Consider the following 14,581-nt stretch of genomic DNA (forward strand, 5'->3'; position numbering starts at 1 on the left):
ACACACTATAGATTTTGAAAGTTTTTGAAAATGAAAAACCTCAAAAAGTAATTTGTTCATTATATTTATTACAATAAAATCTATCTGACTTTGAACTCTGTATGCATTTTTCAAGTTTCAAATACCTGCTTATCCTGTCTATACCAGCAGTCTCAGGGTATAAGGCAGTGTAAACCCCATGGATATTTAAAGACAAAATAAAGTAAGAATTTTCTCTTTTAAGGTGCCACTTCCAGACTGTTAATTGATGCCAATGTGAAACTCAAACCACACAAATAATATTTGATTATTATCATAATGACATCCTTTAAAGAAAATCTCATAGACTTCTACCCCATAGACTGTTTATAGTTCACACAATATTTCATCTGATCACTAATAGGAATAGCAGCTAAAAGATCTCAGTCCTGTTTGTGATGTCAGTTCAGATTTTATGACTATAAAAACAACTTTGTTGGGAATGTGTGACGTGTTAAATACCAAATACATTTGTTTTCACCAGGAACAAAAAATATATATATATATATATATATATATATTATTATTTATTCTTTAAGGTGTCGTTTAGTGCCAACACAGATGGATCAACATTAATTATTTGTGTGTGGAGGTCAGTAGTTGAATTAGACAACTAAGTATGACCATATTCACACCCGTAGGCTTCTTTAGTTGCCATTCTTTGGACTTTTTGGACTTTGCTGCTGTTCAATCTCCTGTTCTTGCAGATGCAGACCACACAGAGTTATGATTGGTCAGAATGTTCTGAGCTCATAACTCTCCTCCAGAGTCTGATGACGTTCGACAGGTGTGTTAATCATGACTAAGCACCTTTTCTATCACATGATGATCATTTATTTTGTTGATGTAACCACGATCGAAGTGATGGAGTCAGTCAGGTTTGCCTTCAATGCTCCTCCTCTGAATCTATGAAGCACACTGTGGTGACATCATAGGTGTGTATACGTTATGATTCTAAGACGAGTCTTTTGTCACCTTAGTGCTGCATGTTGTCCCTGATCTACCAATGTAAGACACCAGCAGGTTTTCATGCAGTAACAAAACGCACACAGACACATTTAAATGTTGCTTTCCCTCTCTTCTACGCAGTGGCACAGCCATCCTGTCACATCAATACTCAGTGAATTTCTGCTCAGCCGTTATCCCTCCGTCACCCTCCATATCCATTTACCTCCTCCCCTCCCTCTTCCATTTTCTTTCCATTTTCCCTATTTCCTTCCCCTTCTCTGCTCTCCTTACTCGCCTCTCTCAGGCAGATGAAAGGGCAGATCAGCCCCTGCCTTTGAAGTGGCTCAGACTGGCACCCTCCCACTGGTTCAGCAGTAGGAGGAGGGAAGCCGTGGTTTTAGGAGAAAGGGCAGGAGATGAGAGGAGTTATGAGGAAAGAGAAGAGGGAGGAGAGGTGGGGAGAGGTTTTAATTGAACAGATGAGAGGAGTTTGGGCAGAGTTGGGAAACACAGAAGAAGAGCCGACACCAAATGATGTCCTTCAGTCTTTACCATGGCAACCTGAGGAATGTCTTTTTAAAATCTGAAGTCTGACTGAGGAGGGGAGACTCCCAGTGTAGAGCCTGGAGGCTGAAACCCTCATGGTGGTTCAGTCAGCAGCAGAGCTCACAGAGGTGTGGGAAAACCATTAACACAATCACACAGAAAATGATCTCTAACATAAAACTTACAATTACTGTATGGAAGCGGATTAGGGTTAATTTTGATGGAGAAATAAAATTTGGGCAAATCAAGAATAAATTTTAAATGTTGAGAAATAGGTTGAAATATAATGTTGAGATTGAATTCAGAAAGACAAGATTTAAGTCACACATTCATCACATTATTGTGATAAAAGTTGGTTTGCTAATAAAGTCAAATCTACAGAAGCAGATGAGGGCCGATTCACCATGACAACAAAAAGCAGATCGTAGCTGTCTACAAAAAGCCGTGAATCAATGAATGTGTGAAGCTATACTTCGAAGTTGGGTTTAATAACACAGATATTATTTCTCTTGTAGCTCATAAACACAGCATTGTAATCTCTTTTAGGACTTTGAAAAGATAATGCTCAAAACTGAATCTGTTCAGAAGGAAAAACCAGTGCAGTTTGGAAGAGGTGGAGCATTCAGTCTATCTGTGGCTATTGAGGAGCTGTCGGAAACAGGTTAGGGTCAGTTTTGATGGAGAATTGGCCTTAGTCTGCTTCCGTAGATTTGACTTTTATCACAATATTGTATTTTGAGTTTATATTAAAAATTTCAACTTTAACTTTGTCTTTTTGATTTTAATCCTGACATATTTGAAATTCATTCTGGAAATTTCAACTTTAATCTAGACACATCTTTTGGTTAGATTGCAAACGCAATTGCTTTTCATTTTTTTACCAATACCAAACTAGCACAGCGTAAAAACACTGGAAGTTTCTGGATTTATTATTAAACTACAGAAGCTTGACAGAAAGCTAGGACATGGCTTATTATTTTATGTTGCACAATTAAATAATAAAACCTGACATTCAGTCTTTTCCCCTCTCTGCTGCAGAGGACATTAGAGTTAAGTGGAGATGATTTTTAAGATGTTTTAAATGTGCTGAAAGAATTGTTGCACAAAAATGAAACATGCATGTGCAGCACTGCCCTACCTGGGTTGAGTTAGTGTCACTTCACATTAATGACCAACATGGTTCCACTGTATAGAGTTCTATGACACAACAAACCAAATCATTTCATATTTTCCCTTCTCTCCAGGTCGTCTGACGACGTCACGTGGCTTCTTTGAAATCTTTGAACTGATTTCTGTTCCCTAAGTCAGTCTCAACCTTTTCAGCTCACGAACCCCAAAAATTAAGGTTCCAAAGACCAGTGACCCCCACTGTGTCTGAAGGTGGTTGAACACAGACATGAACATTGAAAAACACTCATGTGGAGACAGGGCCATATAAGGCAGAATAAAGGGCAGAACTTTTTGAGGCCCTTCCATAAAGTCAGCAAAATAATGGTCCATTGTTCTATGAATCTATGACAACCATATGTATTTATTGATCTGAATAATATCCACTGTTATCCAGGAAGTTCAATATTATTTGGGCCATAGTCGCCTTACAGATGTAAATCCTTGTTTTAAATAAAATGGGTTAAAAGGGACTAAAAATGGTGGAAAAGGTGGTGAAATGGGATTTAAAAAACCACATAAATTGGTCAAAAGTTGCGTGTTAGAGTGGCCAAAAACAGAGAGAAAGTGGTAAAAAGGGTTCAAAGGAAATTGTGAAAAAAGGTTAAATGTGACAATGGGTCAACATATGGTACATTAGGTGGAAAAAGTGTTTAGAAGTGCTGAAAATGTCTTGAAAGTGGATAAAATGTGCAGAAGGGCCTTGGAATTTGATGAAGTGGCGGAAATGAGAGTAATGTAGCAAAAAAGCATTAAAGGAGCAAAAACATGGCAAGAAAAAGTGATGAACAGGTTTAAGTTTGGCGTACAGTAGTTGCAGAAACGGGGTAAAAATAAGCAAAAATTGGCTCAAATTGTTAAGCAAATACTTCTAGTTTCTTGAAGGCATCTGGCGACAGCTCCCAGTGTTTCATAACCACAAGGTTGAGAACCCCTGCCCTAAAGGATGTCCAACAATGTTTGTATATTTATTATTCATCTCCAGAACTGGTTTGACCTCTAAAACCATTACTTCTGAGCATTTCATGTCAACATCTAGTTAATAATTTGTGTTATTTGGTGTAGATGATTCCAAATGGGCTCAGTGATATTATACTATATCAATATAAGTATTTAACTGCACTATGTAGCTTACATCACCGCACTGCAGAATCAATTCATTAATGTTAATCTACTCCATTACATCAGATCTGAGGTTGTCTACATGTTTTCAGTCAGCATCACTGACACGTTACTGCTTTTTCATTATACAAAATATAAGAAAGTGTTAACATAAATAATGCTGTTTTAATGGGCCAGTGGAGTATTGGTGCTTTAGCAACACATTGTGGAAGTCCAGGCATATTGATGTGTAACTTGATTTTTCCCATCAGCTGAACAGAGACAGGAGGCATCCAGGTGAAATGACAGTCCATTTTATTGTTTCAGAACACAGCAGGCTACAGCAACCAGCGTCTCTCACTACCCCACCCTTTAATAACAGCAGACCAACAGAGCTCCACCCCACCCAGCTAGGTCAGCTACACTCCCTTTGGAACAGCAGAGACATTTGTGTCCCTCTTTAAAGCAAGAAAATAGCTTGATATTTGGACCATGATTTCCAATTCCTGTTTTTATACAAAAGCTACACAATGTTACACTTGATCATCAGAATACAATCCAACTGATTAACTTTAGTGTTTGGACACAATGTAAAATGTGATAAAATCTTCACTTGAATGGAGCATTACCACTGAAAAAAAAAAAAAAAACTTAACACAAGCAGACATGAAAAACATTGAACTGCAAAACAAAATTGTTATAACAAGAATGGAAAAAGCAAGCTAGATTGAGGTGGTACCATTACAGACATGAGGAGAAAAAAAACATAAAAGTAAACAACCAAATGAAGTAAAAATAAAGAAAATACATTAAAAAAAGAAAACAATCATTGAGATCAAAATCTGTGAGTCATGTCAGGATTTGTGGTCAGTCCCCACCAAGATGAGGGACCAGAACCAATCTGCACTAAAACCTAGTTTTGTCCCAATGGAGTTCCCATAGACGGCAAACTCTGCTTGCTGTTAAGTCTTCTTCAGGCACTTTCTGAGACCCCGCCTCCTTGGGCGAATCACGATGCAGGTTCATCCAGATCACATGTTACAGCTGAGGAGGAAAAGGTGGCTGTTAGAAGAGGGACACAGCACACACACGCTAACACACACACACACTTCACCACATCACACAACTTTAATTAGAGGCAGACTGAGCATGCAGCAGCAGCAGCATCTAAACACCCTCCCCTCTCCCCCCAGCCTTTGTGGTCTTTCAGTCTACCCACACACTGAGGCGTGTGCAGCAAGTCTCACCTAGTTGAAAGTGTAGTGTAATGGTGGTCTTGGTATTTACAGGTCAGTATCAAACCAGGCCAGTTGGTTGGAGTCACCAGGGGGGAGGCCCTCTATGAGCTCTGGGGCATGTCCAAGATCAGGCAGCCCTTCAACAGGGGGGTAATCCTGGCCAGGGTGGTGGCCTCCACCCAGCTCATGGTCCATCATGGGCTCCATGCCCATCGTGTCACCTCCGTAACCTCCCGCATGGAAGGAACGGTAACTGGGGTCTGGGAGGGAGGGGGAGAGTCAGGGGAAGCAGAGCAGCTGTTAGAAGCAGGTTAATAAACCAAGCAACACTCGTAGGATCACTGGAATCAACCACAGCAGCACCGCACACAAAGCCACACTCTGGATGTAAATCTATTAGTGCTGGACGATATGGACCAAAACTCATCTCAATATTTTTCTCCAAATGTCGATTTTTAAATCAATACAGTCTTATAAGGAAGCAAACTCTGGGTTAAATTTGCTGATGCAAAATGCCATACAAACACATTTATTAACAGCTTTTGGCTTTTTCTCCTCTAAGGGACAGCACATGTGAGTAAGTTCTGTAGTGCGACTTGTTAAAGGGAAGGTCTGGGTTAGAATGCATTCAGAAAGCCATCTAACTGATCTTATTTTTATACAAAATAACCTATAAAATAAAATTATATTGATATATGGGGATATTGTCATTTTCAATATCGCTAAAACAGAAATCACAATATATCTTGACTCTTGAAATATTGCCCAGTCCTAAAATCTATAATACTGCATCTGTCCATCACTGCAGCACAACATCGTGTTTCCATTGAGAGCTGAAGACTACAACCCTTTATTCTCTATCACCACTAATACACTAACAATAGACATTATGAGTCATCATTACTCATTATAACAGAAACATCAGTCATAGAACACACAGGTCTATAAACTTGGATCAGAATAGTGAGCTCAGACTAACTAAAGCACTGTGTGTTCCCTCCTGCAGCTACACACAGGTGAGGAGACGGCTTACCTTCCTGTCTATAGCCCAAAGGCTCCCCCTGAGCACCGATATCCAGACCCAGGTCTCCAGTCTGTGGGAAAACATACAATGGTGAATGCTGGGAAAAACTCTCCCTCTCTGCCAATCCAGCCACACTTTATCCAAACGGCTCTGCTGAAATACTATCAAAGTGCAGGTGTGAACAGACCTCGTTCCAGGCCATGGGTTCGGTCCTGAAGAGTGAGCTGGTGAGCTCCACTGAGAGACGCTTCTTATAGTCCTGAGGTTTGTCCTCTGACATACGGAACAGCACGGCTGCTGCGTATGTGGCTGTGGGACGGATGTTTCACACAGTGAGCATTTCTGAACACCTTTAGAGTTAAAAGCACAATATGAAGCTGTGTGGTCGAGTGTACACACCGACTCCTTCGTTGCGACTGTGCAGCAGCTCTGTGAGAGGAGCCGTGGCTCCTTCAGCCTCGATGGCCTCAGCAGCCTCTTTGTCCTGGGCCAGCTCACACAGAACACCTGCTGCTACACGCTGGATGTTCTCAATGGGCGAATACAACAGCTACACACACACATTAAAATAAAGTCAGCACTCTGCACTTAATGTTCTATCATGCAAAAATCTTCTCAGAGTTACTTTTCAACAAGTTTTTTTTGTATCCATCAAGTCAGCTGTAGAAAAGAAAGGTCTGAATGAAATGAGCAGAGCTGCACACAGACCTGTACAAACAGAGGGATGGTGTTCAGTCCTCTGATGACTATTCTGTTGTGGACATCTCGTGCCAGGATATGAAGCGCTCCTGTGCAGCCCTCCACTATCTCCTCCATTCGAACTCCCTCCTGTCAACATAAGCACTTCCTACATGAGCACACTGCTGCCGTGTGGATATTTGATGCTGGGCTATTGGATATATGAGAGTTTAATGCACATGTGCACTACATATGTGTGCGCTCACCACAAATTGCTGCTGCGTGCCTCCCATGCTGGTGCGTCGCTGTGTGTCTTGATGTGCTCTGACCAGCAGCTGAACTAGTCTGGGGATGGCGCCCTGCTCCCTCAGAGGGGCGTGGTTTGCCGGGCAAAGTGCCAGATTGCGGATTAGGCCAACTGTAGCCTGTTAAAAAACGTCATAAAAAACATTTGAAAAAACATTTCAAAGTCAGCACAAAATCACAATCTCTTATTGAAACTATTTGGTTTTTTTTCTTATAATTTTAAAAGAGAATTTTTTCCCCACATTAGCTTTAACTTCAGTGATCAGTCCCTGACTTTCTACTTGTAGTGTGTGTGGGATGCTAACTTAGTGCAACATGTTGTATCTTGTTAGGATAAAGTTAAGGATAGCTACAGTGGTTCCCTTCAAAGGTATCTTTACCTTGATCAGGGGCCAGTGTGATGGCGGATGCAGTAATTTGACAACAACAGGCAGACCATAGTGGAGTCTGACGGCATTCTGAGCCATTTCAGCATCCTGGTGTCGAGACGTGAGGTGACGCAGAGCACAAATGGCCGGCTCTGTGATGTCTTCTCTGTCTCCAGCTCGCAGCACGGTGCGGACCAACGCCTCGATGCCTCCAACCTGAAACAACCAGATAATTAGAATAATGAGGTGGATATCAGCTACGTATGCTGGTGCTAGTGTTCATGTATAGAGTTGAGTGTCACACACCTGGCAGACCATCATCTTGTTCTTGTAGTTGTTACAGGTGAGATTTGAGAGGATACCAGCAGCACAGGTCACCACATTAATGTCATCACTGCCCAGGAGCTGCACCAGAGTTCCCAAAAGTCCCTCCATCCCCTCCTGGAGTAAAAACATTACAGAAGAAAATGTTTAGAGCCATAACCTCAAATACATCCAATTCTCTTTCAGGGTCAACAAATTGGACATGCACAAGTGTCTTCCATCACCTGTTTTGTGGCAGCATCTGATAAGTTCCTGAGAGTCCACAGACAGTTCTGTACTAGTCTTTGACTGGGATCTGTCAGGTGGAGTCCAAGCGCCTGCATGCCACCTGCTCACCATCAAACATGGAAGGAACGTGTAAGCAGGAAAACTCAAAACAAGAGAACTACATTTATCAATTCTAGGATAAACAGTTTAGAAAAAAGTGCTTATTTGACTCACCAGCTTCTACAATGGCAGGTTTGTTGCTGGAGCACACAGACAGGACTTTAAGAACACGACTTGTGGTCCACAACAGCTTCTCATAGGTGTACGTCCTCATAATGTTGACCAGAGCCTGTGGTCCCCCACTAGCCAGGATTATCAACTACACACAGAAAACACACACAGTTAGGCGTTTGTTTCAGACAGATTTAAATGTTGAATGAAATCAGTCACGTTGCTGCTCACCTTGCTTTCTTGGTTTCCATAGGCCAGAATCTGAAGACAGTCTGTGGTGATAGCCAGGAACTTGACATTGGTTTTGTTGAGCAGAGCCACCATTTTCTGTAGACCACCGGCTAAACGAACGGCCATCTTTGCTCCTTCCTGGTGCAGGAGGAGGTTGTGCAGGGTGGTGATGGCATAAAACAGAACTGAGTCCACGGGAGACCTGCAGGAGAGAATTGTTGGTTAGTAAGACAAAACATATCACTTTCACTGTTGAGGTTTCAAGAAGGCCTCATCATTTTGACATTTACCAATGACCACAACAATCATAATCACAACCACGGAAAATACTGCGAGTTAAAAAAGCAAATGATTAAAATAAAATAATTGAATTCCCTGCCACGTACCCAAGCATTTTAACTAAAGCTGGGATCCCTCCAGACTTGAAGATAGCCAGCAGTCCCTCCCTGTGATGGGACAGGTTGTGCAGTGTTCCCGCTGTGCAGCGAGCTGTCTCAACGTCATTTGTGTTCTGCATCGTTCTGACGATAGCAGACACCATCTGAGGGGAGCGCATGATGGCATGGCGAGAAGCTTCTTTCTTTGAAAGCTGGTGGACCATCACTGCAGCTTTGTTCACCACAACCTGGAGAAACCTCACCATTAGCGGAAAAAGGAAAGAAAAAAGGGGACTTGAGGCAACACTAACGGACAATTACCTGGTCCTCGTCATTGAGTAGTTTGGTGAGTTCTGGTATGGCTCGGGTTGCCAGCTCAGCATCATCTTGATAGTTGATGAGATTCACCACAGCATGTTTGAGCATTTGGGAGGGCTCTGCCAGCCTCTGAACATTGGTAGGGTTTGTAGCGTCGTACTGTGTGGATGGGATCTGCATGCCCTCTTCAAGCGTCTCTGGAAACATTGCAGCTCGAACTCGTTGTGCGCGCGTCATGGCATACTGACCATCTATATCTAAAAACGGAGGAAAAAAGCGTTTGTATCGTTGGCTGTTCCAATTAATTCTGTTTCTGAGCCATCATTGGACAGTTAAACCCACCTTGTACTTGGTCCTGGGAGAAATTCTGGTTGAAGCCCTGCTCCCACTCATACATGACCTGGTTGTCGACATCATCCTCCTCGGGATTACCCTTCCCACTGAGAGAAGGGGCTGTTGTTGTGGCTCCTGAATGGATGCCTGAATCCAAGTAGGACTGCTGCTGCCAGTGACTGACTGCTGCCTTACGATCCGGCTCCATGGCCATGTCTAATTCCATCAGATCAGCTGCAAAGGAACAAATGACAGTAAAATAAAAATCAGCAAGCACTATATCTGTACATGTTTCCAATGATCTGCAGTGTTAATCTACACAACCACTATAACAGGCAAACCAAGCAACAACGAGAAGTATTAGTGAGTACAAATATTAAAATTAAAATAATCCAGTGTCCAAGCCAGTAAAGAGTAGAGAATGCATGAACTAAATCAACTCACCCTGGGAAGCCATGTTCCTTTCTCAAACCGCGGCTGACACAGTTTCCTGATCTGAAACAGAAGACAGTGATCGATTAGTCCAGCTGGCATGGTTATCTCACCAAAAACTACATTTCCACCGTCAACTCAAACGCTACAGAGTCAAGAAAGACCACAGGCGCATAAAAAGAATAGGTTCAAATAATATTTAGTTGTATTTATTAATTGGACCGACAGCTCAAAACTTTCCAGCACTTTCTACATGCTCTCTAAAGATTTTATTTTTCCCACTGAAACCATACATGAAAACAGCAGCAGCTCTCATACAAAGCCAGGACTAAGTGTAGAAGCAATCAGCCATTTATGTGAGAAAGAACACTAGAGGTGGTGCATTGGGTGGAGAAGAAAAAAGGGTGGGGGATGGAGGGCATGTGCATTCCTGCTCTTGCTTTGAAGCCAAAACCACACTGTGTGTGAGAAAATAAACAGAGATTATGGCAGGAAAGCAGTACAAAGAAGGTTTGTACACTCTGTGTGTATTCAAAGTTTTAAAACTTAGACTGAAGCATTGTAGGTAATTCATGCTCACATTTAGTGAATCCATGACTGTATTGACAAAAACATGGGATTTGTACCCACGACTGCACATTCAGCCGGACAGTGGTGAAGTTTTAGCTACTAAAACAAAAAAGCAATTCTTTTTCTAAATACTTGAACGCCATAGCGAAGGAAAAGTAAAATATACACCAAGTCACGAGTCACCACAGAGCCCACAGTAAACTGCCAGTCTAACAGAGCTATCAAACTCCTGCGTAGAACTGATTATACACTACTTACTACTAGTTAGTAGGATGAATCATCACGCCAACTCTTCTCCTAATCATAACAATTGAATAAATTCACACATTCATGAACAGGGCCTAAATTTAAAGTGTGCAGCATCAGTTTGTGTTGTGATTCAAGCATTTGATTATACTGTTGTTTTGCTTTTAAAAGTGTTAGGAAGAATTTAAGAACTTAATTTTAGCCCAACTTTTAACAATTTAATACAATGCATTACATCAAATATGCCATACATCTGACAATCTAAACAATATTTGGTGTGATCATTAAAGTCACCATTTGGTGGAAATGAAAATTTAAGAAAATAGTCCTCACAACCACAAATATTTATGTATGTACATGTGCCCCATATTATTTATAAGGACCAAGTCTGTCCTCCTCAAGATTTTCCTTTTTGTTGAGAGATATGAATCCACGTCTGTGTTTATAGAGTCCAAACCAAAGCTCTGAAGTGAAATTCACAGCATGACCTAAATTAAAGGAGAGGCATCTGTGTCCAGAAAATGTATATGTAAGGTTCCCATCAGCTCTTAGAGGGGGTTAAAGTTACTTTAGGTTTCATTCACAGGAAAACAGAACAAACCAACCAATGCCCTGTTAAAATTATTCTAGAGTAACTTTGTGATGCCATTGGGCTTTTCCCCATTACAAATGTGTCATACTTTTCTTGGGGACTAAAAAGCAAAGTCAAAGTCCTCCAAACAGAAAATGGCTTGCAGAAATACACAGCAGGAAGGCAAAGGGCCATCAAGGTAGTCTGAATAGAACAACCAGCCATGAATTTAGCACATGGGCTAAATTTTCTGCCAATATGCAAGCAAACTAAAGGTCAGGAAAAACTCTGCGGTGTACAACCATAATCTCACACTTTTTCAGCAATGCTGTGTAATTAAAACTGAATCTTGAGTCAGATTCTTCAACCACAGAGGCACCAGCTTATACTGGGTGCTCGCACGCCATCCTTTCTGCTTTGCAGGCCTGCCCTTGTATAACCTAGCCAGCCGCTAATGGAAGCAACATGTCGCATTGAGCCTGCATACAAACCCAAGGCACAACCAAACAGCAGAGGTTGGAACCATTTAGGCTCCAACGTTGATGAAAGAGCATCTTTAAATCTGGCTTAGCAAGCAAACAGCTCTTTGATCAGCACACAAGTTAAAGTCTGGCCTCCAAGTCCAGCCCAAAACACAACATTACCTTACAATCTCACTACAAATGATTCCAGAAAGAGTCAGAGACATTAGACTCAAGGATGTGTGCAAGCATGATGTGAAATCCAATATTGAAGTTGTGCCAGGCCTAGCTAAAAGTCATCTAACGCAAACCAGATGACTAATGCACGACATGCCACAGCAGAGGGCTGGTTTTTGGGAGAGAAATGTCGAGGTTAAACCCACCAAAAATAAAAGGCAAGTACGTAGTGGAAAACACTTTTCCAAGGCTACTGAACATCTATAATTTAATTTCTATCTACTACTATTGTCAAACACATAAACACATTTTAGAAAAAAAATGTATTTTTCATTATTTACCCCAAAGAGATGTATCACACCAATTTTGCAACAAATGTCCAATTCAATCTAATCATAGCTCACACAAACTAACAAATCATTTAATACTAGGGCCTGAAAACACATTATAGAAATAAAGAGTCCAAAATTGCTTAAAAAGCTGTAATTCTTTTTATACACTAAACAAAATGCATTGATATATTAATTAAAAATAAATAACAGGAGATGCTCCATTATCGCTCAGTGTTGCCGTGTAAAGTGCAGGGTCAGCAGCACCTAGCGCCAACAATAAAGGAAAGCTACAGCTGCAGCCAGGATTTAGTCTCTGCGTTAACTGCAAAAATGACCAAATGCCAGCGTAATAACACTTTCACGCTTTCTTCATTGATTAATCAAATGAAACAGATAGTGAAATATTAAACCAAGTAATACAAGTAATTTTATACAAACTATATCCATATTACTCTTAAACTGACTAGTTGTCAGTGTATGAAAATTCCTGAATAATCTGCTCTTTTTTTTCTAAATTCCTTTGCGTTATTTAACAGCTTTTGGAGCATTTTAAAGGTCAATTTTTGAGTTTTTAAAGATTGATCATCACTGGAGGCTATTTCTAAAAAATAAATAAAAATAGCCATAATTAAGAATGAAAGGGTTTGCATATTTTGGGACATAAAAATAGCAAAAACTATTAAGTAAATTAAAATCTCTATAAATAGTATGAGGTAGTTACTGATGGTTAACAGATTTGTTATTTTTTTTTTTTTTTGGTGTGTATAACAAAAAAAAAAAGTCTAACAATCCATGGAAAAACAACAAAAAACAAAGTAGCAGTGTGTGTCTAAATATCAGCATTGCACTGATTATGTTGACCTGTTTGTGGAAGTAGAAGTGAGTGAAACTCCGTAGCAGCAGCTTAATCTCTTCATCGCTTGGTGATTCATTCACAGGAAACCAAAACAGGCTGATGGCATGAGATGACAACATCTCATCATGACAATATCTCATGTTCCCACGAACCTATACAGATCATCTGAACAGCAGTCTGTTTTGGTTCTACGGAGAACACCTGGATTTCTCCAGAAACGCTGAATTAAATAAATAAATACTGATGCGTATCTAAACTCCGTCTTTCCCTCCAGCAGTGAAGGCTGCACAGATTAGGACTAGTGAAGCATTGGGTGAGGACAGACCAACTGTTGGATGAGCCCGGAGACAATGGCAGCTTTGCCCCCTTCGTCCAGCACAGCTGCGGGCTCAGGTTTCACTCTCAGGCTCCTCCTCGTCTTCCTCCACATCACGGAGGAATTTGTCGGTCTTTGTTTAAAAGGACGGCCGGAAAACACACTACAGTTGGCTTTACTACTTAATTAAAACACAATTTTAAAAAAATACAACTTGTTAAACACAGCTTCAAACATTTGTGCTGTTTTGACAACGACTTTAGTTCAACGTTAACAAAGTTTTAAGTGAAGTCAGGACAAAACGTGAACTTGCGTCACGACCAAACGTAGATTACGGTCTTTAAAAAAAAAAAAAAAAAAAAGCTACTCAAACGTGTTAACTTCTCATAGACGACCACAGAGTAATTCGTTAACACGCTTGTTCATTCACATCGGGGAGAGAAAAAAAAAACCAAAAAGTCGATCCGTGACTCAGGTAGAAAAAATGTGAGCAGCAGCGCATACGGGCTAACAACAGTTAGGCTAACATTACTCATATACAGCAAACTGTTATCCTTAAAAACCCAGATATAAGTAGAAAGCTGTGAAATACTAGTATAAAATCAAATGACACACGAGAATCGTTAAAACTATTGTAAACAAACACATTCGCAGAGTATCGATCCCATTTGCCCGAGGGCTGAGGTGTCCCGAACCGCTGCCGTGAGAGCAGCTGTCTGCAGCGGCAGCAGCAGCGAGCATCCTGGCCCGCACCGCGGAGCGTTCACCGGACAAGAAGAGGACGAAACAGCGCTGAGCCGACAGTTCACACACTGAAGCCTACCCTTTGTCAACACGGTAAGTCCGTCCAATCGGGTCCGGGAGAGTAAAAACAACACAAAAAGGTAAAAAATAAAACTCGAGTAAAGGTTGAAGTCTGCGGGGAGCCCTCGTCCACTCCCTCCTTTGGAGGCAACCCACTGGACCGGAATAGCAGACTCTGGGAAATGTAAGATGGCGGAGTATTTATATAGACCGAAGAACACCCAGTGTGTTTGCGTATCCTACCACACATTCAAAGAAAATAGAAACATAATTTACTGATCATCATTTGGAATTGCTTTTTCACGTCTCAGTGAAATCACCTAAAACCATTAATGACTTATTGTATAAATTCATTCTAAAATGCAATAAGGTAAGTAAGAAAAAGGGAAAGGTTATTTCTT

The 14,581-nt window shown here is 41.0% G+C and overlaps 1 protein-coding gene across 1 annotated transcript; it reads right to left on the reverse strand.

Moving 5' to 3' along the window:
• Positions 1 to 4,078: 4,078 nt before the first annotated feature.
• ctnnb1 (catenin (cadherin-associated protein), beta 1) lies at positions 4,079 to 14,352 on the reverse strand. The gene is made up of 17 exons (XM_028470104.1): positions 14,200 to 14,352; positions 9,860 to 9,910; positions 9,425 to 9,649; positions 9,086 to 9,339; positions 8,774 to 9,012; positions 8,388 to 8,589; positions 8,160 to 8,304; positions 7,943 to 8,046; positions 7,701 to 7,835; positions 7,407 to 7,610; positions 6,987 to 7,145; positions 6,751 to 6,870; positions 6,442 to 6,592; positions 6,230 to 6,351; positions 6,052 to 6,112; positions 5,028 to 5,278; positions 4,079 to 4,824 (listed from the first exon to the last, which is right to left on the reverse strand). Exons 2-16 carry the CDS (start codon positions 9,870 to 9,872, stop codon positions 5,064 to 5,066), a joined length of 2,349 nt encoding a protein of 782 aa, XP_028325905.1. The 5' UTR covers positions 9,873 to 9,910; positions 14,200 to 14,352; the 3' UTR covers positions 4,079 to 4,824; positions 5,028 to 5,063.
• Positions 14,353 to 14,581: the final 229 nt, after the last annotated feature.

This window comes from Gouania willdenowi, chromosome 16, assembly GCF_900634775.1.
Source record: "Gouania willdenowi chromosome 16, fGouWil2.1, whole genome shotgun sequence".
Lineage (NCBI taxonomy): Eukaryota > Metazoa > Chordata > Actinopteri > Blenniiformes > Gobiesocidae > Gouania > Gouania willdenowi.

Excerpts from the sequence above, each read along its gene's own strand:
- ctnnb1 (XM_028470104.1), bottom strand. Across the intron at positions 7,611-7,700 it reads ACAAGATGATGGTCTGCCAG|GTTGGAGGCATCGAGGCGTT; the intron begins GTGTGTGACACT and ends TGGTTGTTTCAG. Across the intron at positions 7,146-7,406 it reads CACACTGGCCCCTGATCAAG|GCTACAGTTGGCCTAATCCG; the intron begins GTAAAGATACCT and ends GTTTTTTAACAG.